Source organism: Pseudochaenichthys georgianus, chromosome 17, assembly GCF_902827115.2.
Source record: "Pseudochaenichthys georgianus chromosome 17, fPseGeo1.2, whole genome shotgun sequence".
Classification (NCBI taxonomy): Eukaryota; Metazoa; Chordata; class Actinopteri; order Perciformes; family Channichthyidae; genus Pseudochaenichthys; species Pseudochaenichthys georgianus.
In genome coordinates, this window is record NC_047519.1 from 16164746 (window position 1) to 16191200 (window position 26455).

At 40.1% G+C, this 26455-nt stretch overlaps 1 protein-coding gene across 4 annotated transcripts in view; it reads left to right on the forward strand.

Annotated features, from left to right (window-relative positions):
- ctnnd2b (catenin (cadherin-associated protein), delta 2b) overlaps positions 1–26455 on the forward strand; it is a 218098-nt gene that overhangs the window by 149185 nt on the left and 42458 nt on the right. For 3 of the 4 annotated variants that reach the window (XM_034104424.2, XM_034104425.2, XM_034104427.2), the window contains 7 exons: positions 356–501; positions 1537–1784; positions 3175–3315; positions 7550–7793; positions 9806–9862; positions 17906–18038; positions 21417–21630. In XM_034104424.2, the coding sequence (XP_033960315.1) occupies positions 356–501; positions 1537–1784; positions 3175–3315; positions 7550–7793; positions 9806–9862; positions 17906–18038; positions 21417–21630 (1183 nt within the window). The remainder of the gene's footprint in view (positions 1–355; positions 502–1536; positions 1785–3174; positions 3316–7549; positions 7794–9805; positions 9863–17905; positions 18039–21416; positions 21631–26455) is intronic. The other variant, XM_034104426.2, reaches the window with a different exon arrangement.

Here is a 26455-nt window from a genome sequence, read left to right on the forward strand (position 1 = left end):
TGTACCTTTTAGGTTTTTAACTGCACCACCTTGCACATATTTCATCAATGGATTTCCCCCAATTGGAATAAAATATAAATGTACGTTAAGAATTCTAAGGAGCTTCATTTGGCGGCCCATTGCTCGCAATCAGATTTCGTGCTCATTTGGTTATAAAAGTTCAGAGTCGTCCCTTCATGTTTGGTCTGGTCTCCAATCCTCTTCATCAGGATGTTATCTCAGATTAGAGTCTGGTTTTCCAGCTCCGGGGGGAGATGTTCATCCGTCTGAAAATAATGATATGAACAAGGAGAGTAAATGAATATTTAAAGTGACATCTTTACATCTTTAATGATGTACACCTTCTCTATTTCAGCGTGTGAGCTCCCCTCTACAGGCGATGGGATCCCCCACCAAGCTGCAGCGTCTTGGATCAGCGTCCTCCGACATGCCCAGTTACGCCACGCTACAGAGGGTGTCCTCGCCCAAACAGTCCCCAAACCGGCTCGCCAAGTCCTACAGGTTGGTTTCGACTTCTGTCTGACCGGTTGATTTAATAAGGGCTGTAATAGCAGACCATTACGTAAGACTTTTTTATTGGACCCTAAGCACAAAGGAATATATCTTCTGATCAATAACTCAGCAATTACTTCACCTGGTGCTGAGATTTCTGGCATTGAAAACCCCTAAAGCTAAACGCAGCTAATTGCCCCTAAGGGGATTGATACAATCCTTTTGAATTGAATTAAAGCTTTTAGTCTGTTTTACAAGAAACGTCCAGCTTGTATTTTTCATGTTGGACTAGCAGGACGCTAGTACTTAGGGAATTTTGAAATTGAAGATGGGTGGAAACCAATTGAATTAGTGCTGCAATGAGCATTACTACAGATGTATTGCAAATGTTATTCTAAATATAGTAAAAACATGGTTACATGTCTAAAATAAAGTCTTAATCTGGTTATGTGTAACAATATATTTGTATAGCCTTGGAATTTGACTGAATGCATTGGGCTACATGTCGACTTAAAAATCTTTTAAAAATAGTATGTTCTGTAACTTGTCCACGCTACTGCAGTCTAGGCGAAACACATACATCTTGGACAAAGTTCCTGAATTGCAATCTTTACATTGGAAAATACATCCAGTGTGTTCACTGTGCAGTGTAACTGCTGTCTAGTAAAATTGTGTTCAAACCCACACATTTGAATATTGTAGAGATACCAACATTTTCAAAGATACAAACCATTGAATGACAGGCTGCCTTTTGAGTTGAATTAATTTAGCTTTAGAAGATTAAAGATATATGCATGCTTTCTGCTAAAAATACTCTTCAAGCCCAAAGCATTTGACTTTTTCTGGTTTGACAAAGTTTAGAACTGCACAATACATTATAGTCAACGACAGTTTTCACAGGTCGAATAAATCTCCCTTCAACAAGTACATCGATTTTGAGTTCCCCTTTTTGTCTTAGCCTGTATAGATACTTTATAGTCTTAAATGTTTCTTAGTTTTTTGACAAAAATACCAACCAAACAATTTCATTTTCTCCTCCTGCAGCACTTCATCGCCCATCAACATGGTAGCATCGGGTGCCGCTGGCTCCTCCTCCCCCCTCCCCATGACAACCTCCCCAGGGAACCACAGCTCGTCGCCCATCCACCAGCTCAGCTCAGTGGTGGGCAGCTACGCCACCCTGTCGCCCACCAAGCGCATGCTGCATCACATCGGACCAGACGGCTACAAGATTTCCCACGAGCTGTACGCCAACGCAACCCTGCAAAGGCCTGGTAGCCTGGCAGGTAGAGGTCAGGACAATTAAATGATTACTCTCTTATGTGTGGATGTGTGAAATCCATTTGTCATATATCCATTTTTAGAACTTGTCCAATTCAAAAGTAATTGAAAATGATGTGTAGATAGCCTTCTACTCACCTGCCTTGAAGTGGACCTATTATGCTATATTGGAAACATATATTGTAGGGGCATACCTATACAAAACATGTCAGTGAAGTTTTTTGCTTAAACTACCAAACAGTTCACCCATTGTAGCCATGCCTCATACTGCTCATACCCCTCTTTTGCAGCCCTGTTAGAGAAATGCGGATTTTGGGTCCTTAGCTTTAAAAAAACAAAAAGAGGAGGCGGAGCTAATGCCTGATCAGAATTCTACCGGAGATAAAGTTAAATTCGGTTGTGATAAAACGCCATCCTGTTCTAAACCACATCAAAGATTATCTCTGAAATAGTATGGAGCTCAAATGCTTTTTCTCTTGCGGGTTTATCACAAGGTGAGTTCCTTTTTATATTTCCTGCTTTTTAAACACATGTGCTCTCCAGTACAGGTTAGCTCTGATTGTTAGTGAAGCTTGCTAATGTAAATAAAGACGAGATTACGTCCAAAACACGTCAGGCATTGTTTCTGATAACAATTTTCTGTGGGTCCGCTGCCGATTTGACGTCAGATCGGCAGCAAATCTGCATCCGCTCATTGTACCCCTGTTTTCAAAAGATTTGGGTACGGAGGAAAAGAGAGAGGGTTTTATTTTCTGACGCTGCGTGAGTTCCCCGACGCACCAGGGACACATATTTATGTATAAAAGACATCACAAAGTGCATTTTGCATGATAGGTCCCCTTTAAAGTTACAGCATTACATTAGTGACATGAAATAAGCTTCTTAATTAATAACCAAATACATATTGGATTTGTTATTTTAAAAACCTTTGTTAGTGATTCATTCAGAACTAATGCACAATAACTATTGCTTGCTTTTTTACAATTTGTTTCACATGTGACATAGTGTATTAGTTTGACCCATCCTTCACCCCTCCCTCTCACGCAGCTCAGTAGAATGTAGCACTCGTCATACATGTTCAGACTAACCCTTACCTAAAACCTAGTAATAATGAGGATAGGCTCAAATTACTTGAATTGCCATTGCATCTCACACAGACACTTTGGCAGTTGGCACCAACTGTGTGTCAGTATAAAGACGGCCACTAGTTAAGTTTCAGGATACGAAGCCCCCAAGCATGTTAATCTGGCTATGACATGGTAATCAAGATATTACAGTTATTCATTAAATGTGCTTTAAGGGGTAGTTTAAAAAATAGAACTGATTTGCTTTAAATTATGGATCACCATTATTTATATACTGCTCATGATACCTAACCTCAACATTCCCTGTGCCTTTCAGGCTCCAGAGGTTCCTACAGCAGCCAGCTCAGCCAGCTCAGTCACCTGGGCGCTGAGCTCCGACCCCTGCAGTCCCCTGAACACCACATCGACCCTATCTATGAGGACCGAGTCTACACCAAACCCAACCTTAGAGGACAAGGTATGCTGAAAATAAAGAAAGTATGAGCCACTTCTATGGGGCTGATCAAAACTGATCACCCCCATTAAATTGGCTGATAACATTCAAAACAACCAAAAGGTTGTTGCTCATAACTGATCTATCTATCTAGAATAAGTAAATGCCTTATTACCTTTAATAAATGAAACCATAAAGTGTAACTTATAAACACTTTATGGAGATCATTTATTAGTAAGTGGAATCAAAGAGGTTGAAGGAACAGGAGGGAATGAGGAACCTATAAAACACTACAGAGTGGATTAGAGTGAGAAGTGTGCTTCAAATAGTCCAGAATTATAAATAGCAACAGCTGTAAATCACCTACTGACCCTTCTAAATTTAGTAACATAGAGTAAAAGAAGACATCACATGAAACATAGAAGAATTGATGGATCAAAGTATTACTGTACATACTGAGAGGTATGAGACATAGGTGATTTTTTTAATGGTGTAATATTAAAGGTTGCTGTATATTAGAGAGTTCCTCATCCCATCTGATCATGTGTACAGTAGCTATTTACCAGATCAGGTAGGCAAATCCAATTGGGGTCTCAATGGCAATTTGTCTCTCAGTCACAGTCTGTTAACTAATACATTTCAAGGCTGAAAATTAATCTCAATTAATCCCATGGGCGTTAGCTTGGGTGCTTTGAAATCAAAGCAAATCAACCGTGTCCTAAAATGTTGTCAACGCTTTGCTGCAGATTTGGTTCCCTGAACAATGTAGGTTGCTGTAAAGAGAAATACAGAGAGAGAAAAATATGCAAGAAAAACCTCTCATTGTGCGTCGGCAACTGTGTTAAATGTTTTTTGTTAGTTTAGATATTTATGTTCAACTTCCTGTTTTATTTTCTGGTTCCTTTTTCTTCCTGTCTTGGTTGTTTCCCCGCCATCGTCAGTGTCTGCCCCACCCCTGATTGTTTCCACCTGTGTCCACTTACCTCTTGTATAGTGTCCTGTCTCCCTTTGTTTGTTGCCAGATTGTCTTGTGTCCTTTGCCAAACTCTCCAGAGTTATCCAAATTCTTCTAGTTATCGTTACGGTCATTGTTCACATATATAGTTATAGTCAGGTAAGAACAGGTAATAGTATTTGTCTAGTTATTTTGTAAGGTAAGCGTTAGTGTAGATTTATCTTTGTATGCATTTTTTTTGGATCTGTCGATCCTGTGCTTTTGGTATTCATTATATTTGTGTACTATACTACTTTTCAAGTAAAAAGTATTTTTGATACTTGAATCCTGTGTCTGCATTCATGCTTTTGAGTCCACTCCTTGTACATGTGTGACAGTAGAATCTGGCCAAAACATTTAACACAGTTGCCGACGCACAACACAAGGTTAGGTTCCAAAATAATTGAGATTCACTTTTTTGATTAAAGGATTTGAGGTTGTGCTGGCTCACCACACACACACACACACACACACACACACACACACACACACACACACACACACACACACACACACACACACACACACACACACACACACACACACACACACACACACACACACACACACACACACACACACACACACACACAGAGACACACACAGAGACACACACAGATGCATACAAATGACTCAATAACCATATCAGCTTTGTGGCAGTGAATCTAAGTCACGACCGCAGCGCTCTGAATTTCATTTTTTCTTTACACTTAGATCTTTTGTTATTTTATCTGTGCAACACGAAGAGTAGTTGTTCAAGCCTGACTATGTTTCAAGGTTATTCAAATTATTTCAAGACACACACACACACCAAAATACACACGTGCACAGATACACACACATACTGACCCAGTTCACCCCCCACAGCACAAGCTGGTGGTACTATCATGCCCAAATGGTTTCTGAGCCACTTTTTAGCAAGAAGACAATTCCTTTCTCCGTCTGAATCTGACTAGACTATCACCTGGGCAAACTGGGCCACTGCCCTGAAGCCCCAAACCCTCACTGTGTGCTAATTACTTTTAGGTCATTTGATTTTGTATAAATATGTTTCTTGGCACCACTAAAGCAGAAATTAAATGCAAATAATAAGAGGTCAGGGGGCTCACAGTCTATTTCTGCCACTACTCCTATCTACAGTAGGGATGGGTACCGTCTGAAATTTATCGATTCCGATTCTGCTTATCGATTCCGGTTCTTATCGATCCCCCGTTTCGATTCCAAAATAATAAAAGAAAGAAGTCAAACGTTTGGATAACAAAAATATCTTTATTCTTTTAAGCTTTATTAACTGACATTTTTACAAATAATAAAAAAATACATGCAATACAAATATTGTATTACACAATAGCTTTGCTTTATTTAGTGGGAATGCTGTTAACAGCATTCAAACTATCTGTTCTTCTACGCACGAAATTCTTTATTCTTATTATTCCGCCCGTTATTTTGCCGGTCTTCTCCTCCCGCATTGAACATCGCAGAAACTCCGTTCAAACATCAAAACGTTCAGCTCGGTCGGGAATCCATGGCTATTACTTTTATCATTCATAACTTTCATAATTCCAGAGATACATCCCATAATTCATCACATTTTTAACCATTGAAGTCAATGGACACATTCTTCAGACTTCAACAAATCTTCATGTGACTTCAACTGCTAACTGTTCCTTCATACTTTCACTCAGAAACTTCATTCCAACTTTAAAATGTTACAATCATCCCAACGCTGATTGGCTTTGCGTCACGTGAATTTGACGCTCGACGCGGCCCCCTTCAATCGCCTCAGTCGTGTGATTCGCACCGCGTCCACCGCTTCGTGCGCGCCGTCGGAGCGAATTCGCATCTATCCGCATCTCTGCATTGACTTTACATGTAATCGCGCCACCCCCAAAAATCGCATCTTGTCCGGTGTGAACGCAGCATTACTAATCTACCGGCACAATATTTCTCTGGTGTTGGAATGTCTCGCGATGTTAGTGAATTCTTAAAAAACAAAACACCATTTCATTTTGGGTTAAAATGTGTTGCAACTGCGTTGCTGAGAATTGTAACGGGTAGTATATTACCCACATTTCATTAGTAATGCATTATATTACTTCGTTACAGCAAAAAGTAATACATTACTGTAACTCCGTTACTTTTGTAACGCGTTACACCCAACACTGTTCTTTATACATCCATGACTTCAGATACAAATGAACACATAATGAAATATGACCCCCGGTTTGATGATTGACAGGTCACAGAAACAATGGGAGCTATCTACCCTTACCCACGATTTAAAGTAATTCACACAGACTATCTCCTCTTTGCTCTTCTCTCTGTGTGGAGCAGCAAGTTCAGCTGTCAGAACAAAGTGAAAAACAAACAATAGCATCAAATATTATTAAAATGTCGGGTAGTAATAGATTTATTTATTTTCTTCTCAGAGTGTACCAGAATACGTAGATTATATGTTAATATTTCTAAAAATCTCCTGGGGAAGCATCTCCCCAGACCCCCCTGCTCAGCATGTGTGCCTTTTTGTGTTATACAGTTCAGCTTTGATTCCATCTTCTCATTAAACCTGTTTTAAAAGCATTCTTTAGTTCTGTAAAGGGATATAAGGGATACATGCACTGTACTTCACTTTAATTAATATTGTATGCTGAAAGGCGTATATATTACAGCACCATTTTTTCTTGAATAGATTTGAGTGGTTCAACATTTCGGGTCGCGATTTATTAACAAAGGAAAAAGTGGGTCCCGAGGCCTGACCAGTTGAGAACCACTGGTCTAGAGATCTCCTTAGTGATCGTTGTTAACACAATAGGGCTCAGTGCTCCAATTCCTGGCGACTTCCCTACAGCTACTGTTAGCAGTTAGCAACAACTAAAGCCTTCTGTCCATCAGGAAACCTCATTGATCAAAGGAAGTCAGTGTAACATCAAAATGTTTTGACAATGTAAGCTGTTTTTAAGTTTTATTAGGTATATAATGTTGCTTTAAGTTGTCACTGTAGTTTGACATTTGTGTTTACGTTAGAGTTCTTTTTATTAATTTGATTCCTCACTTTTTTTCTTTCCTGTTATTTTTCATTGGTGTTGTTGCTTTTTCTCATTGTGTCGTTTTGTACTTGCATCCTTGTGGTGGCACTTGTTTTCCGATTTCTTTTTTCCCCCTCACCCCGCCCATCCTCGGCTACATCAAACCCAGTGGCAAACCAATTGTACCAAGATGTCCTCAACTATCTGATCTTTCCCTACTCTCCACTTCCTGCTGTAGCCCCGTCTTCCCCTGGTGTCGACCCAATCCCCTTGCAGCGAACAGGAAGCCAGAGTGCCGCGGGAACCTTTCAGAGAGGCAGCTTTGCCGCAGGAGGCGGGGCTGCTGACTATGGAAACCCGTACCGCACTCTGCAGTTCTGCCCATCCACCGAATCGCCTTACAGCAAGTCGGGCCCAGCACTCGCCCCTGAGGCCACCCTAGGCCGGTCTCCATCGGTGGACAGCATCCAGAAGGACCCAAGGTGAGAACAAAAAGACAAATGTCCAATCAGCTCTGACTTGATGATGAAGCCTGTTTGTTCCGCTCCCTTTCCACTTTCACTGAACTTACTGAGGGCCAGATTCACCGGTTTAAACATAATTATATACACATTAAGCATTATAATTGAAGAGTGTCAAAGTTTCAATTTGTAGCATGGTGACTGCAGTTTGTAACACTTCAACAGATAATTGACTGTCTGAATTTGACGGTCCATTGCGGTAAAAGGCTGGTTGAATCTGGGCTTTAGTATAAGGCACACATCACGCCACATCTTTCACTGTCCTCTCTAGTTTACCTGGTGTCGGGGTTTGTTCACACTGCCGTACAAATTCCTGCACACACCTTTTGGTCCAATTTAAAAGTTTGGAGTGTCTCAGTGCAATCAGTAACGTTCTGTGTATTAGGCAGACACCGTTAATGCGGGAAGTGCATGGAGTCTGCTTTGAGACCAAGAGAACGAAAGTGGGTGTTTGAGAATGAGGGAAAGAAAGAAAGAAAGAGAGACAGTGAAAGATAGATGAAAAAAGAGCAACAGAGAGACGTATACAGAGCCGCTTTAGTAGATTTTGTATCATTCTTTTGTCCTAGTTATAATCAAGTTTGATACTATTCCAATTGTGTAATGGATTTTTCTTTCTTAGTCTTTTTTTCTGTCCTATGACTGCACAGACATGCTGTCACAGATATAAGCAGCCTACTTAAAGTTGAAGTGTCTCTCTTTGTGATATTTCAGCTCAGGTGTAAGCAGAACATTTTTTTTCTTTCTAAAATATCATATTTCAAATGACGAAGTCACTTTGTGCTGAACGGCTTATTATATGGTCACATTTGGAAGCATAAAGAAATGTTTCTGTGTCATTAGGATAGGTGACTTTGTTGTAGTTGCCATGGCTCTTTCCTTCACCCATTGTCCAAGTGTTTATTTCTCTGTGCACATTGCACCCACATTGTCTGTTTGTTCAATCTTGAGCTTCAGCATCATTGTTGTGTAGCTTCCAGCATCAACACATCTGCACTGCTACATTCAAAGGACTGATTTCTGATGCATGCCATTGTGCTTTACCTTCATAACATGCAGTGCTTCCACTGTAGGAATGAAAACATGCTATTTGTCCACATTATGTTGAAGGGAGGGTCCCTCAAACATATATATATATATATATATATATATTAACTTATATATGAACATTGGGTTTCTGCAGTAGTCAAATGTAACAGTTTCAAGAGACCAAAACTAACGATGTTATGTGAGTCCATCTTTCAATATTCTGGCTTCCCTATGTCTGTATCAGACCCTATAGGCTACCATGTATTCCTACGGAATGTATAATTCAATCATAGCAGTTTTTTGGGGATTTGAAGTTGCAAGTTATTGCCCACGTGGTGCTCTATTCCAGTCCATCTCAAATGGGCGTACTTATACCCCTTTTTCCCTATCAATATTGTTTTGTGATTGTCCTTGGTGGAAACAATTTATTGTTAGCTTGTCATTTACTCACCATTTAGCTTAGTCGTTCAGCCGTGCTTTTCTGAGATAAAGCTAGTCATTTTCAATGACAAACATTTTTTAATAAAATACACTTTAAGGATTTTGTCATCTATAGTCACCAGCACGGTTGACAAACATGCCAATCTCATAATAACTTGATGTATTGCTCAAAACAGGATGACATGGATGAGCGAATAGCATTAATAGCACTGAAGGTATTTTGATAATTGGCTCTAAAATGGTCTGTTTGTATCCTAGGACCCTCTCTTTAACTAACATACCCACCATCTCCTCACCACCCGCTCTAAATGCATGCACCTCACCAGCCCACCTCCTCCACCATTGCCTGATAACAAAATGTTGAGAGAGAAAGATAGTGTAGTGGCTACATATTGAGATTTATATTTACTGATCATTACTTTTATGACGGTTATTGAATAATTTCTTGCCAGACAGCCAACATATACCTCTCTTGTTTCTCTCTGCCTGTCCCCCCTCGATAGGTACGACCCAGAATTCCTTGTGTGGAATCAAAATCAAGCCGAGCAAAGAATGACAAAGTAATCCAACTATTTATTTATACACATATATTCTGTCTATCTATCTATCTATCTATATATCCTGTCTCATTCACTGACTCTTTCCATCTTCTCTATATGACACCAATGTCAGATGTTAATGACCTCATGACAGTTCCCATATGTATCGTCACCCATTTTACATGGCGTTCTAAATTGGATTACTGGCAATAAAATAAAAATAAAACTACATCAATATACATAACATTAAATTACATGCTTTAACTGAAAACACTAAGAGAAAAGTTGCATTATTTACAAAAAATAAAATCAGTCTTAAGTAACAAAGTAAAAAATGACTTATTTGCCATTTAAAGAAATATCGTTTCTGTTTCTTTTTTGTATAAACATTCCTCATTCTCTCCTTTGGCTATCCACCCATCCCTCTATCAATCTTTCTATCTGTTGATTTTCTGGTCATTCATTTGTCTGTCTGTCCTGGTGATATCTGAAGGTGCTTTGTGAAGTTAGTCGTGGAGCTTGCCCAGTGTAAATGTTGGCACGGTGTGTTGAGTATTTTGGTATAGATGTTCTTATTTGTCTCGAAAAAGTACATGTATATTTTCGTAGTTTGTCCTTGTTTTGTTGCTATTTCCTGTCTGATTTTAGTGGTAGAGAAATGTATCATGTCATATATGGACATTTTTGGATATCATTAAATCAAAAACATATACTTGTTTATGCAAATATCACGTTATCTTGTACAATGTGTACTTTCCTTTTTCGGTGTGAAAAGTGGAGGAAACAAACAACTGTGTAAGCGAGGAGAAGGAATTACCACAGCACACACACACTTCTGGCTTTTTTCACACAAAGACAACATAGCATTTGCTACAGCACAGAGAAAATGCTACTGTTTAAATTGGACAAACATTGAATGAATACATTCTGAGCAAATAAAAACTGTAGACATGTGTGATCCTGTATGGGCGGATGGGTGGATCTTTTCAAAGAAAGGTTGAATCATTTTTTTTAATCAAATATAATTTTTGCTTAAATTGCCCAGCATAACCATCCTGTATTTCACTGTGACGAAGCCATCTTCGTCACAATTCCATTTGAATGTACCTTGAATTGACTGTAATGTTTCGTTGATAATCAGCCCCCTAATGTGGTTGGATCTCCCGCTGAAAGCTTAATGCAGTGAGTCAGCACCGTTGTTAATTTATTTCCCTTTATTCCTGCCTCCTTTCTTCTTCTCCAGTCAGTCTACTCTGCAGGTTTACCTGTCTGTCTGTCTCTGCGAATGAGTCATCAGACGCATATCTCCATTTCCCCCCCCGAGAGTCCACAGCGGTGCAAAAGTACACACACAAACCAAACATACCCGACACAAAACAGATAGTTAGATCTCTGGTTTCAAATTGCTCTATTCCACAAAAACCCTGACTCATAGGAAATCCTTTCAGCCTGATAAAGCGGTGATCAACAAATTACAGCGCCTCGCCATGCTTCATCAATACATAATTCATACATAGTTTATTTGTGTACAGGGTTTAATTGTTGGTTTGCCTGCATCTGCTATTGTGGTGTAAATGTTTTGATTGTGGGTGACAGGATGATACACACACACACACACACACACACACACACACACACACACACACACACACACACACACACACACACACACACACACACACACACACACACACACTCCTAGACAAGTGGTGATGCGAGATAGCCCACCTGGCTGCCTGGGAACAAAGAGTGGATTGACAGTTTGTCAGTACTTTGTCCCAGTCCACTGAGTCGCCAAATGAAACATTAGGCTCTCTGGGGGGATTTCGAAGACACACAAGCGCAACACACACAGGCATATGGACACTTACAGGAATGAGTCCTTAAACCCTGAAATGAGTCAGCATTGTTGCACTTCCAATGCCCTGATCTCGTCTGTGGTTAGCTCAAGAGATGTTCACATTTTGTGCCGTGACATAAGGTTTGGTTTTTGGACCCACCACACTGGTTTGAGGTCTTTATGTGTCGTCAATAAGGTGTTTGCTCACACGTGTAGACTTAAGAGGTTATCAAGGACATATAACAGCATCTCACTAAATGCCAGACTCAACTACTTTATTTACTTTACGGTTAATCTAAGCAACTGTGGTTTTCTTATACACTGACGTAAGCAATTTACTTAGACCCTTTGCAATTTATCTGCAAAAATCATAAATGCAAACATGTGTAATTAGCATAAGCGTTTGTCAGCCACAGAGGTTAATCCAGAAAACCAATGAAGTACTCCTGTTGCATTTTGTCAAGGAAACCAGCGCTTTGTTACATATGGATTTTTTAAGATTGGAGCTATCTGTGGGATATACAAGGGATAAGAAAGATTGTTCAGTTAAACAAAAAACGGTCTTGTTTATAGCAATTAGACGAGCCACAAATTAAGTTAAAAAATGAAACTAGGAAACCTTGATGAGCAAGATGGTGTTATTTAACATGTCATAACTAGTTTGAAGATTTTGACCAGTAATGTGATCTGCCTTGTTCTTCCTTTTTTATAAAACAAGTGAAACAGTATTTAAAACATTTTACCTTTGCAGAAATAATGTCATGAATGACAAGCTTTGCAAAGGCTGACCCTAGATATAGGGATCCAATCTAAACTAGATCAGCGGGGTCATCCAAATATGTTTCATATTGTTTTCTTAACTCCGACACTAAACACGGTGCAAACATTGCCGGAGTGAACACTTTGGCCTGAAGTTCACAGATGGCTCTGTGGTATTTGCTCATCCTGCTGTGATGTTGTCACACAGTGTTTGGGACTGGGAGCAGCATATCCTCCTGTGTTCATTTAGCCCTGGAACTAGACATACACACACACACACACACACACACACACACACACACACACACACACACACACACACACACACACACACACACACACACACACACACACACACACACACACACACACACACACACACTGAGAGTGAGATGCTGAGTGAACAGTAGATCAGCTCCAGGCTAGTGTTATGAATGAATGAACCGTTATCGTGCAGCTTTCTGGGGCAGAACGCACACAGCAGAGAAGACAGACCGTCTCTGCGATTCCAAGTTCCAATGCGCCTGTAGGACAATTATTCTGTAGTTCTAGTCTTCTTTAAAATGTTGTTTAATATTATCCCATAACATACTGTAAAATGTCAATAAAAACCGACACGGAGTCTCTTTTAGTCGCCACATGTGGGTACTTTATTGACTAATGAAATGGAGTTCGTATTAGTTAGCGGGTAACTTTTGTCAATAGCTATGCCTCACATAGAATAGATAAGTTAGATTCTCCACATCTCATTAATTGTATGGAAACCATAAACAACCAAGGACCAACGCAGAATGTATTCAAATGTGTTGTATGGTTTTGACCCCCTACCTCTGAAGCGGCCATAAAACCTGAATATTTTTCCATTCTTTAATTAATTCTATTTCTGAAGTGCGTACTGTAAGGCTCGGACGATCCATACAAATTGAAAAAAGTGTCATGAAAAATAACCTAATTTGTTAATAGTGTCTTGTTAAGTCTTTTGCTCACTGTGTGGCACTTTAACTGACATAACAATGTGTTCACCGCACCATATTGTTGGGTGTGCTTGTTTTCATTACCTTGCTGGCTACAAAATGATAATGTTCCTTCTTTCGTTAGGTCAGTTCTTAAACCTTTTTCCTTTTTGTTATGTCAAAAAAGTTTGTTGATGGGCATGTTTCTTTTAAGAGGATAAAGAAAAGTGTGTCCGTATGCTGGATGTCATTGTACCAGCGTTGTTAACCATTTCAGACGAGGATCAAATGGATGATTCGTAAATAATACGGTATTGCTCTAATTATACTTGTTTAAATAAACAACTTGATCCTATTTTCCATCTTTTGAGCAAAAGGAGTTAAAGGCCAGTCCCTTAGAGGGCGCTGTCTCAACTATACACCGGTTGTTTCAGTGATTGAGGCAAATAAATCCCGAGCTATTAAATGCAGTTTTACGGTATTGCACAACATGTCAACTGTATTTTCAGCATGTTGGAGTTCATCCAATCTTTGTTGAATGTGTACATTGTGTGTGTGTGTGTGTGTGTGTGTGTGTGTGTGTGTGTGTGTGTGTGTGTGTGTGTGTGTGTGTGTGTGTGTGTGTGTGTGTGTGTGTGTGTGTGTGTGTGTGTGTGTGTGTGTGTGTGTGTGTGTGTGTGTGTGTGTGTGTGTGTGTGTGTGTGTGTGTGTGTGTGTGTGTGTGTGTGTGTGTGTCCTGAAAAGCATCACACCCTTAGGCCTCGGGTTGAGTTTGATCCACTGTGATGTGCCACTATCTCTCCGGGGCCGCAACTATTCTAAGCCCTGGCTCTGTTTTTTGTGTATGTTTTTGTGTGTGTGTGTTTCTGCTCTTTTTCTTTATGTTTATTTTTGTATCTCTTATAGTCACTGCTCCTGTCGTCTGTAATTGTATGTGTGGTGATGTTTTTCCGGTCCTGGTGTTCTGAAGCATACTTGTACGTTTTCTGTTTTGAGTGTGTGTGGGTGTGTCAAATATTGAATGCCTGAAAGCTGAAAACAATTTTGTTTGGGTGGGCGGGTACAATTACATGTGTGTGTCCGCCTTGATCTTGCACTTAAAGAAGAACGCTAACATCAGACAGATTGTTGTAGGTATAGACCGAAAGATACAAGAAGTGATGAATGAAAACAACCCTTTTTTGTTTTTTTACATATTCACTCATTTTAGAGTGCTGCCAAAAGTCCTGTTTGGGCCTTCAGGTAGAGTTGATTGTGTTGCTAGTGCTACTGATGTGCCGCTAACATTACTGTGTGCTGTTTTGATGGGTAATAGACCTGAAAAGCACTTTACCTCAATTCACCATTTCAGTAGTTGCACCTCTCGAGAAAAAGAATAGGAGATATGAGGAAACGGTTCAGAAAACATTAGTGTTGACGGACTCGTATGAAAGCCTTCAGCTGTTGAATTTGGTTAATTTTGGCCAAAACTTTACTAAAAGAGTATGAGTGGTGTGGATGTCCCTGTTTTCACTCAAGCTCCATTGTTCACCCTTAGTTATAACGCTGAGAGACAACCTCCACTGTGCTGTTTAGTCATTTCTCAAAAGCTTTTCTTTCTTTACAATACTACAATAAGGAGGCAAGCATTAATTTAGAAAAGTGAACAATGTATGATGTTTTCTTTTCGGAAAACAATTATTTGTGTTGCTTTCATCTCTGTAAAGGCCTCAACTGACCATAAATACACTAGTCAAACTTTGTTTGTTTTTAGAGTGGAGATGTTAGACTAAAAGTGGAATTGTCCATGATTCTGTAAAGCAAACACTGATAAAAGGCTGTTTTCAGAGGATAAAAAACACAGAAATCAAGTATGTCAGATCTGTTTTGATGGTAATACTTAGTTTATTGATATTCCTTGCTTGTAAGCTTTTGATCTTTACATTTGGTTGATTATATTGGTCATTATTTGCTGTATACATTTCAGTTGTGGAAGTAGCATTACAATCGTATTTACTCAAGCAACAGAAACAAAACCACAATGTTAAACATCTTTGAAACAAGTAAATGTCCTCAATTTTTAAACTTTTATGGAAAGACACAACAGCTGAATATTGAAACATTATCAACATGACACTTTTGCCTGTTAATTACTTAGCCTACCTTAAGACATTCATTTGTTTGTAAATGAAATGAAATGTGCAACAACTAGCTCTAAAATGCAATTAATTGCGAAAGAAAAGTATTCATAGTAAAATGTCTCGTTGAACTTTTCTCAAACCTCGATCTCTATTATTCTCTTTATACAATTATATGTTGATCAGTTTAACCCTTCAATTAACCGAGTGATTACACAAGCGGTTGAATCTGTCTGATAAGTGAAGCCATCTGGTTTCCTACGCTTCTTGTCTGCAGGCCTTCTTATCGCTGGTGTCCCACTTTCTAATTACAATATATAAATATAAAAAATAAAAGAAGTAAACACACACATCCGACAGCTCGCTCAGCCGTAACGTTAGATGTCCTATCTGCCTATTAACCCACGGGGTGCCCTAAACAAGGTTGTGTCATCTCCGATCATATTTATCAGAGCGCCTGCTAATGTATGTGCATAACAACAATATCTATGTTGATGTTGTGGCCGTGCATTGGTGTAGGAATTCGCCTGGAGCAAGGCGGGAAGACAAACAGAGAGAGACACTGAAACATTCTTAAAGAGGATTTCAAATAGAGAGAGAAAGAAAATAACCTTTGAAATAATTCTCTCTTCAATTTCCCCATGTTTGAAACACTGGGTTTATCCCGATGGCCCATTATGAAACTCAGAGACAAAAGCTTTCTAATCCTGGCTCTTCTGCACTGCCTTTGATGGCTGACTGCAAGTCAATGAGTGTGTTTTTGGTGTGTGTTTGACTCCTATATAAGTGTGCTTGTGTGTGTGCACCAAGCTGCATACTGAGTAGTCCTACGGCGCTCAGCGGTGGGCATGTGTGTGTTTGTATCAGCGCAATCCTGGGTTTGTTTGTGCGTGCATGTGTTTATATTAGATTAGACTGAACTGGAATTATCTCCACAGGGATGTGAGGCTGTTGCTGCCTTAAGAGTGAGATACATGAAAGAGAATTGGGTTGTACATAAGAGAAGAGCAAGCATGGCTTCTGTATGCAGCACACACCTCTTGTATCTGTAAGAAATGTGTTTATCAGAACAGGCAAATATGTGGCAACTGATGGAAGTGAAAGTATCAAAAGTAAAAGAGCATAGTCAAATATATTTTAAAGCTGGTTCTTTATTATGCTTTCTTGGGGTTTTCCCTTTTCTGTATTATGTAGGTTTTTGTGCATTTAAATGGTCTGCAAAGGCTAAAATCCCAAAGCTCCCCCTGCATGAAACTCCTTGATTTCTGTCCCTTGTTTACTTCTGTGACATAGTGACATCACAACTTAACATTTGTGCTACTATTGGATAGCGCTCCCAGATCAGACTGCGCTCTGGTTTCAGACAGAGGGTGAAAAGAGGTGCTGCAGTACAGAGAGTAAGAGAAAAATGAAAATGTTTTTGAACATTAAGCATCTAAACATGTCACAGTAGAGGCACAAAAGAAAATTATGAAAGTTGTGAATACATTGTTGCCAAAATAAGCCATAACTCTCAAAGTTGCCTTTGTTTTTGTCTTGAGTGTCTCACCTTGATATTCAGGAAGTATCTTCTCCCACATTCTTCAGATTTATAGAAGACGACGTTAACTTCACAACGAAAAAAGAGAAAGAAATATCCGGCTTCACTTTTAGTTGGTCCCTAGAAACCTTCACAGTCAAGGAAACAAGATATTTCATTGCTGTTGGCGACAGATAATCTACATCGATAAGCCCCACCCCCCTCTTCTCCCGCTCTCTGATCCCTTACCTCGACTTCACTCCCTCACATCACACCTTTCTCACGATAATCAACTGTGCGTCTTTTTTCAAACACACTCTTATACGTGTGTGTGTGTGTGTGTGTGTGTGTGTGTGTGTGTGTGTGTGTGTGTGTGTGTGTGTGTGTGTGTGTGTGTGTGTGTGTGTGTGTGTGTGTGTGTGTGTGTGTGTGTGTGTGTGTGTGTGTGTGTGTGTGTGTGTGTGTGTGTGTGTGTGTGTGTGTGTGTGTGTGTGTGTGTGTAAAGCATGCCTTAAGGCAAAAGTATGTATTTCTTCTGTGTTGTTGTTTTCCGTCCTATTAGTTTTACTCTGCTCCAACCAGAAATCTCTCTCTCTTTCTGTCTATTTCTTTGGTTCGCATTTTAAATCAGGCATCCACTAGCAAGAAAATCTGCCTAACAGGTTCATCCACATCCATGTACACACACACACACACACACACACACACACACACACACACACACACACACACACACACACACACACACACACACACACACACACACACACACACACACACACACACACACACACACACACACACACACACACACACACACACACTATTATATCTCTGCACATTTCACAACACTGTCTTTTCCTTGTGTCTCTTCAGGGAGTTTGGCTGGAGGGATCCAGAGCTTCCAGAGGTGATTCAGATGTTGCAGCATCAGTTCCCATCAGTCCAGTCCAACGCTGCTGCTTACCTCCAGCACCTCTGCTTTGGAGACAACAAGATCAAATCTGAGGTAATAATTTCTGTTTAATCTAAAACACACACAAAAACAAACGGCGCATTATTTTCTCTAACATGCAGATAGCAATGCAGATACTGCAGTGTTGGATTTTTTCTGCTGAGGTTTTAGAAGCTGAACATAGTTTCTGGAAAGGTACAGGATGCTGCTGTTGAGTTTTTCAAAGTGGGATTTTTCAGTACTTTGAGTACCACTGGCAAGATTCCAGGGGACAAGAGTTCTTGACAAAAAGTGGGTGAGTGTGCGCTCGCCTGAAAATGTTTTTAATGGTCATGCTGCAGACCAACGGAGAAGTAAACCTACCTTTCCACAGTGCCTTTTGCCGCTAGGTCCGCAAGCTAGACCCAATTATATCATACCAGAGAAAAATCCAGGAATGTAGAGAGTATATTTACCAAAAATGTCAAAAATACACACATAAAATGTTTTGGTGATATTTAGACTAATTTGGCGGGAGATCAAGAAGCCCATTTCTTTGAATGTCTCTGTTCATTCAGACTAACCAACAAAGCTTAAAGGGGCCCGATTCTGCTCATTTTCAGGTTCATGTTTGTATGTTAAGCCTCTACTGTGACATATTTACATGCTTTAATGTTCAAATGTGCTTTATTGTTCTCATACTGCCTGTGCTGCAGCACCTCTTTTCACCCTCTGTTTGAAACCAGAGCCCAGTCTGCTCTGATTAGTTAGCCTGCTCTTTTGTGATTGGTCAACCGCTTAGAGATCTCCCACCCCTGAGCCTATCACCTAGACAATAGAAGCGCGAGTGTAACTTGAAGTCATTACGTCACAGACCTTGGGACTTAAGCCTTTGCAGACCATTTACATTCACAACAATCTATATAACACACTACAGGAAAGGATCATAAAGGCCCCTTTAACACATTGTTAATGACCAAACATTGAGCAGGCAGGTTATAATATGGCTAATTTCAACTGGCTCTTTCATCAATAATGAAAGTTTCGACACGTCTTCATTGAGAGGAAACTCAGTCCCACGTGAGCAGCTGTCTGTGCGCCACCAAACGCACCTTTACGCACACTTAACGAGAGGTTTCTCCCATTTTTCCCTTTAAACTGGGTTTTCTTTGGAAGTTTTTCCTTGTACGATGTGAGGGTCTAAGGACAGAGGGTGTCGTATTGTCATACTGATATTCTGTACACACTGTGAAGACCACTGAGACAAATGTAACATTTGTGATATTGGGCTATATAAATAAACATTGATTGATTGATTGACTTAACCAAACTCAGAGTGCAGCGCTGTTCCTTCAGTCTATCCTTCTGTCCTTTAGAGCTGGCATCACTCACAAGCTGTTCTGTCTGTCTCTTCAATGTCAACTCCATTCAGCTCAATTCTCAATGGAGACGATGGATTTGAGGGCAAACCGAGTACTTCAAACAACAGTCGGCCAACAGGCAATAAAGATAGAGCAGACGGATGAGACGGAAGACTGATGTTGAAAATGCCGTAGAAGAATAGTAGTATTAAAGAGCAGGGCTGGCAGAATGCAACCCACAGGCCAGATTGTTTTCGTCCTTGAGAGAGATGCCTGAATAATAATAGATGGGATGCAGAGGGATATGTATGCGGCTCACTGCCTGTTCGGTCTCCTAGCACCTGATGCAGATGAAGTTGTAGAATTGCGTGCTTGATTTATTCTATTAGGCCGCGATCACACAGAGATGCATCGCAACAGACACAAAAGCTTCAAAAAAGGCCTTCGAAGAGGGTGGTTCCTTGTGCATTTTGACTAATAATATAACAAATAATTACATATTTTGCGCCTTACATCATCAAGCTTATAAATAATGGTCTCCTTACCTGCAGCAAAACAGGAAAGGGTTTGTAAGAAACCCGCCTCTTCCTTGATTTGATTTGCTTCCTTGGCCTTGGACTGCAAAGTTAATAATAATAATTTTAGAATATATATCTCTATCGGCATGTCAGAAAACCCCATGCCAGGCATTCTTCACCATAGGATAACAATGATTTGTTCTCAATGTGTTTTTCTAGTAATGCGTTAAAAAACGTGTCCTTCAACCTGCTTCTGTGTCACTAAAGGTCACCTATTGTGCAAAATCCACTTTTTCGTGTCTCTTCTACATCAACATGTGTCCCCTCTGTGTAAAGACATTCTGAAAGTTTCAGGAAAAAAGATTCTCTCACTTTTTTTCCTGATCCATTTCTATAAAAACCTGTCTGAAAATGAGCTGATCAAATTTTGGCCACTTTGTGATGTCATAACGTTTTGTTGGCTTGTTTGGTTGCCATTAGCCAATCACCAACCAAGGTAACCCCCCCCCCACACCTTACCACCTGAATCTCCTCCTAGAGCACCATTGTGTTCTTTTTAACCAAATATCTCTCAGAGGGGCGTGGGGAGTGGCTCCTCATTTCCATCTAAAGTAACACTTTTGAATCAGAGGGGATTATGGGTAATGCTACAAAGCACGATCTGTTTGGTATTTCGAGCCAAACACTTCAGAGACATGTTTTGTATATATCTGAGACCTATTACATTGATGAAAAACAGTATAATAGGGGACCTTTAAGGCAAGACAAGACTGAGCAAAAGTTACCTCGCATAATTCTGATTATTATATTAAAACGTTCCTTTTCACAGTTTTAATAAACATCTTTACGGCCCTTACTGTTTTCTTTTTTTCTGTGTTTTCCACACAAAATAAGCAATTATGAAACAATCCCTTGTGATGAGCATTTTTAGGATAGACACAACTTCAATTAATCCAACATAATGATACATTGTTTTGTTTCCTTCTTAATCAAGGTACATCATTAATTATCCTGCTTATTGTAATTAGTGTTTTGATTGACTTATAATTGCTTTGTTTTCAAAAATAAATTTCAACCAAGTTTGTTACATGAATATCTAACATCTTGTCTCTGCACAATCATTTTCCAACTGGATGTTGTCATCCAAAGTGAATCATCTGTGATACGCGTCATGCTGATGTAGCTTTATATAGATCACAAGAGACACAATGGGTCTTGTTTTTAAAGCAAGCAGACTGCCCTACATTCTCTCTTCGTCTAGACGGGGAGCGCAGGCAGGGCTGCAGACACTTAGAGGGGTGATGGGACAGAAAGTGCAGCGGATGGCATTTTAATAAATCTTGCATCAGTGCCAGCGCACTTTGTTTACAAGTGGTGACAAACGAGAAATTAATATTATTAACAGAAAATCATTTCTTACAATCCTGGCATCAAAAGTGTGAAATGATGTTCTCAAGTGGACAGTAACAAGCCCTGTTGTCTTCTGATATTATTTAAACACCAACATGTGTTGTTCAATTGTAGGGGAAATTGGAACAAATGCACTAATACCGTCCTCCCTCCTCCAACCTCAGATCCGGCGACAAGGTGGGATCCAGCTGCTGGTGGACCTGCTGGACCACCGGATGACGGACGTGCACCGGAGCGCCTGTGGAGCCCTGAGGAACCTGGTTTACGGCAAGGCCAACGACGACAACAAGATCGCCCTGAAGAACTGCGGAGGCATACCGGCTCTGGTCCGACTGCTGCGCAAGACCACAGATGTGGAGATCAGAGAGCTGCTCACAGGTAAGAACTGTTCACGTAAAGTTACTGAATGTGCACCAGGGATTGAGCTATTTCCAAACCTCTTCCTTTAACACTACCCTGCAGCTTGTGATGCTAAAAGTCTGTCCGTGTACTCACTTGTTCAGGTTCGAGTTGCTTCCAATTACTTCTCATACTTAAGTGGCAGCTTATAGCTCAGCTGCTTATCAACATGTACCGAGTATGAGTGAGTAAAGCAAAGTGCAAAATCTGTAAATGAAAACCCCCGTATACTCCTTCATATTGAATATTACAGTTTGAATCGTTTTGCACATCTTTTTGGCATATTGTATTGTATAGTATTTTCAAACAATTGAACTACTGTAGGCGACACAAATGAAAGATGTGGTTATACTGTATATAACAAAGACTCATTAGTGCAAGAGCTGTAAAACAGCACATTTCTAAAATACCTATAATTATAACTTTTATTGGCAAGAACTACAGTATATCAATAGATAAGTATGTCACAATCTTAAGAGTACAATCTAATTGTGTATTTATACAATTGTGACACTGATAATTGTGGAAGAAAATACAGACAGCTTTGTTATTTAGCGTTATAGACTTTGTAATGGGCTTCTAAGGGATTTATCAAAGAAGATTGCATAAAATAGAGTTGAATGAATAACATTACTGTATGCAGTTACGTGTTCATAATTCTTTCATAGTGAGAAATCATCTTATGTCCCTGTAAAGTATTTATCTATAAATGACATGCAAACTCTCAATCATAATGCAAATATTCATAGTTGCAGATATGAACCACTCTCATACATTACACATCCATATGTTGCCTCTCATGTACTCTCAGATAGGGAACATTCACTGAACATCCCGTTATACAGTACAGATCACACTGTACACCCAGCTACACTGAGTGTGTGAGTTGTTTACCAGCTGCCTGCTGTGTCAAACTGAGATTCTTCGTAAAGGCCGCACTGCATTCTCTTTCTCTAAACTCAAATATCATCCACATTAAAGTGTATTCAGGATTGATTAATTTGAGGTTCCAAACCCTTCGAGGTCTTGGTTGTAAACTCACCCCCAAAAGGATTATAGGATTACCAACTGTGCCTCCACTAGTGCTTTTTTTAATAGCTTTTACTTTATATTTGCTGGCAATCCCCTTTCTAATTGGCATTCACACTGACGGCCACAGTAAAGGACTTTACCTCTGGAGAGGGATGGTGAGGCGACAGAGCTAAAAGAGGAATACCACTCCATTTTCAAACTGATATACATTCAAAATTCTAAGGAGGGTTTCCTCCATTCCTGGAGCCAAATGAGAAAAAATGAATTTCTGTAACCAGCACCCCGCTCATGAAAACATCTCTGCTGTAGGCCTGTCAGGAACATGGTATTTCAGGACATGTCAGAGAGCAAGGTGTTAGTTATTCTGCTTTAACAGTTTAATCACTGTTTCAGGGTGGAATTAGGAAAACTGACGCCTTGAGCCACTACCAATTATATTTATGATTAAGCATTTCAACAGATTACAACAATTTGGACCAACTCTGTTCAATTCTAGCCGAGTTGGAGCCGACAGTCGGTACATAAAATCATTTTCAACAATTTAAATCATGAAAGTGAAGGTTTTACCATAAAAACTGTGAAAGTCTTCATCAGCAGATGGAGTTTATTGAGATGGATCGATGACATGCATGCTCAGTAGCTGCTTTCCATCTTCGAGTAGCAAGTTCTAAAAGTCATAGAAGTGAAATTAAATTAAATGATAACAGCTATCAGATATCAGGGCGGTGGTGGCGAAGTCGATAGGGACTTGGCTTGGCAACTGGAAGGTCACCAGTTCAAGTCCCGGCAAGACCAAGTGCCACCGAGGTGTCCCTGAGCAAGGCACCACACTGCTCCCCGGGCGCTGTTCAAAATGGCAGCACACTGCTCCTAACACAGGATGGGTCAAATGCAGAGAAACCATTTCCCTACGGGGATTAATAAAGTATATCAAATATCAGCTACTGACTAACAATATTAAAGATCAATCCAAACAGGAAAGGATACATTTGTGAGTATTACTGATTGAGAGTTTATTTTGTAATCCAATTGTTTGGGCTTCGGTGCAGAGCATCGGATCATTAGAGAGGATATCGTCTATTATTAAAGTTCATTAAAGCTGAATTGCAGTGCCGCATCTTCCATTTACAGAACCTGTAGTCCTCGCATGACCAATTCTACATATATCAACAGTCGTTTCTGTTCCAATGATGTGAACACCTGCGAGTTGCAAAGTTGGGAATCTTTCATATCGCTACCTTCCATCCGAAACTTAACTTTTGCTACGTTTATTCTGAGCATCAACACTTTTAGAATATGTCGTTGTTGTCCCTTACAAACGTTTTCTTAAATGTTTCCGACCCCTTTTTTGTCTGCAACTTCCAGGATTGAGTTTTAGTATATTAACATATAGGCAGGAAAAGAGATATTTTGTAAACCATGGCGCAGAAACCAACAATGTTAGCTTCCTGAGTGGGTGTTATAAGTCACAACTGGTCCTTCCCTGACTCCTCACGCACCTATCATGTGACCTTTTTCCAGTGGTTAAGTCAACATGGATAATGGATTTCGGGTGTTTCTGCCCTTGTTGTTTATGCTAGCAGCTGCAGTTAAATCTGCATTTTTAACCCTACTCCTGTCTAAACGTGAAGGAGGCGAGCTGTTATTCAAGCATTTTGCGAAAATTCCTGTGTCAAGCGTCCTTATCAACCCTACATGGAGAGACGGTTTTAAGTGAGGCTGTTTTATTAATGAAGATGTTGTTGCTGTGGCTTTTGTGGTATATTTAGGGACTGAGCAACCAACCTCGGAATAGACAATATGCTTCCTGTTTGCACTAGCACACGCATGCCTTTGAAAGGGATCTAAGTATGGGCAGAGTTTATTTCTGAAAACACCTTAAATATATGTTTTGGTTTAGTGTGAATGTAGCTTTAGCCAACCAAGTGTCCATCTCCGTTTTCACCTATATCCTGTCCTTGCAAACTCTCCTAAACCACAATGTCCCAGTGTCCCACAGGCTGCCCTTGAGCCTTTATCCACTCTCCTAATTATCTACAGCAGTTCTTCACATCAGGGTGATATGAGGTTCTAGTGGGAGGCAAACATGCTAAGTATTATTCCTGGTCATACAGTAAGAGACAGTTATGAATACGGACAGTTGCACTGGGCGACCTTATCAGGGAAAGTGAAATTGATAGGTGTCCTCTCCTTTCTCACATTCAATCACGTTTGGAGCAGAGTATGACCCACGCCTACACATGTATATATATATTTATGAATGTGTAGTGAGTATAGAAAAGGGGTTTAGGCTTAGCACAGATGGAAATAAAAGGTTTTTTGTAGGCTGCCGGTGTCTTAAAGAAGATTACCATATAAATTAGAGCAGCAATTCAAAGCACGGAGCACAGAAATCCCTCCTGTCACAAATTAAACAGCCGAACGACCGACCGGACGCAGACAGCCCGTGCTCTCCTCTCTTTCTCTCTCTCAAAGACCCCGGAGGAAATAGCTCTCTCTCTCTCCACCTGTTTCTGTGATTGGGTTTTTCGTAATTGGTCTCCCCTTCTCTTCCTGTCTCTCTCCTGTCCTCTTTGCCTTTCTCAGTCTCCTCCTTTTCACTCTCTTTCTAAATCTCATACCCTCCCTGCCTTCCCCTCCTTTTTCCTCTCTGGTGAGCATTTTGAATCAGGATCACAGCGGGAAGTCAAGCTGCCTGCATTGCTAGATACAGATTCAGCTGCACACACAAACACACACACAAACCCACACACACACACACACACACATTTCTTCTCTCCTGCATGCTGCAGTGTCATTGATGGCACAACATCTGACAAAAACAAGGCTGCTGCCCTCTGCTCTTTAGTCTTTCTCCATCTCTCTTGGGGGGTTTCCGCTTTTTTTATTCCCCAAAGATGATTATTTGGAGAGAATAAAGCTGCTTTAGACGAGATGTTATCCCAGCAGATGCAGTTTGCTTGTGTTTGCTTTTTTCCAACTCATCCTGTTTCCGGTGAGATCAGCAGGATTGACAGCAAATTGGTCAAAACAAAAGAGGGGACAGTGGAAGAGTTGTTGACATACTGGCTAGTCTGCAATCGCAGCTTATAATATAATAATATTGCATCGTGATTTAAGTATTGCGATCATTTCGCATTGTACTGTAGGTCCTTTGGTGAATCCCACCTGCAAGTATTGGGTTACAAACGTATTTAAAACCTGGGTTATTTACATATTTCCATGCATTTCATTGTAGGTGAATGTACTACCAGTGAATGAGAACAGCTTAATGTGAATTTGTGAGCATGTACTTTTTGAGTAGTCCCGTCAAGCCTGATTGATAGAGCAGGTGTTGTCACATCGGAAAAACATTGCTCAGAGAAATAGTGTTTGATGATGGTGATGGAAATCCAAAATCTCCTGTACGCAATTTAATTAAATCAATGTCACCAACCTTTATGCTCTTGCACAGTCTTTGAAGGCTTTTGATACCACGGTTCAGACCCGTCTTCTCCCAGTTAAACTTCTGCACCAAAAACAAGTAATTAAAGGCCAAACATGCCACAGTGACTGAGCAAGCAGCAGTGTGACATTTATTTATGAAAAGAAACCCAAACAACTTAAAACCACATCTCTGAGAAAAGCTTTTAAAAAAACACATTTAAAAGCTTTCAGGACTTGAATATAGGCTGGATCACTATTGCTTTATCAAAGGTCCCATGTCATGCTTTTCCGGTTATTACCCGTCCCCTTGTGTGTTATGTAGCTTGTTCTGCTTGTAAACGTTCTG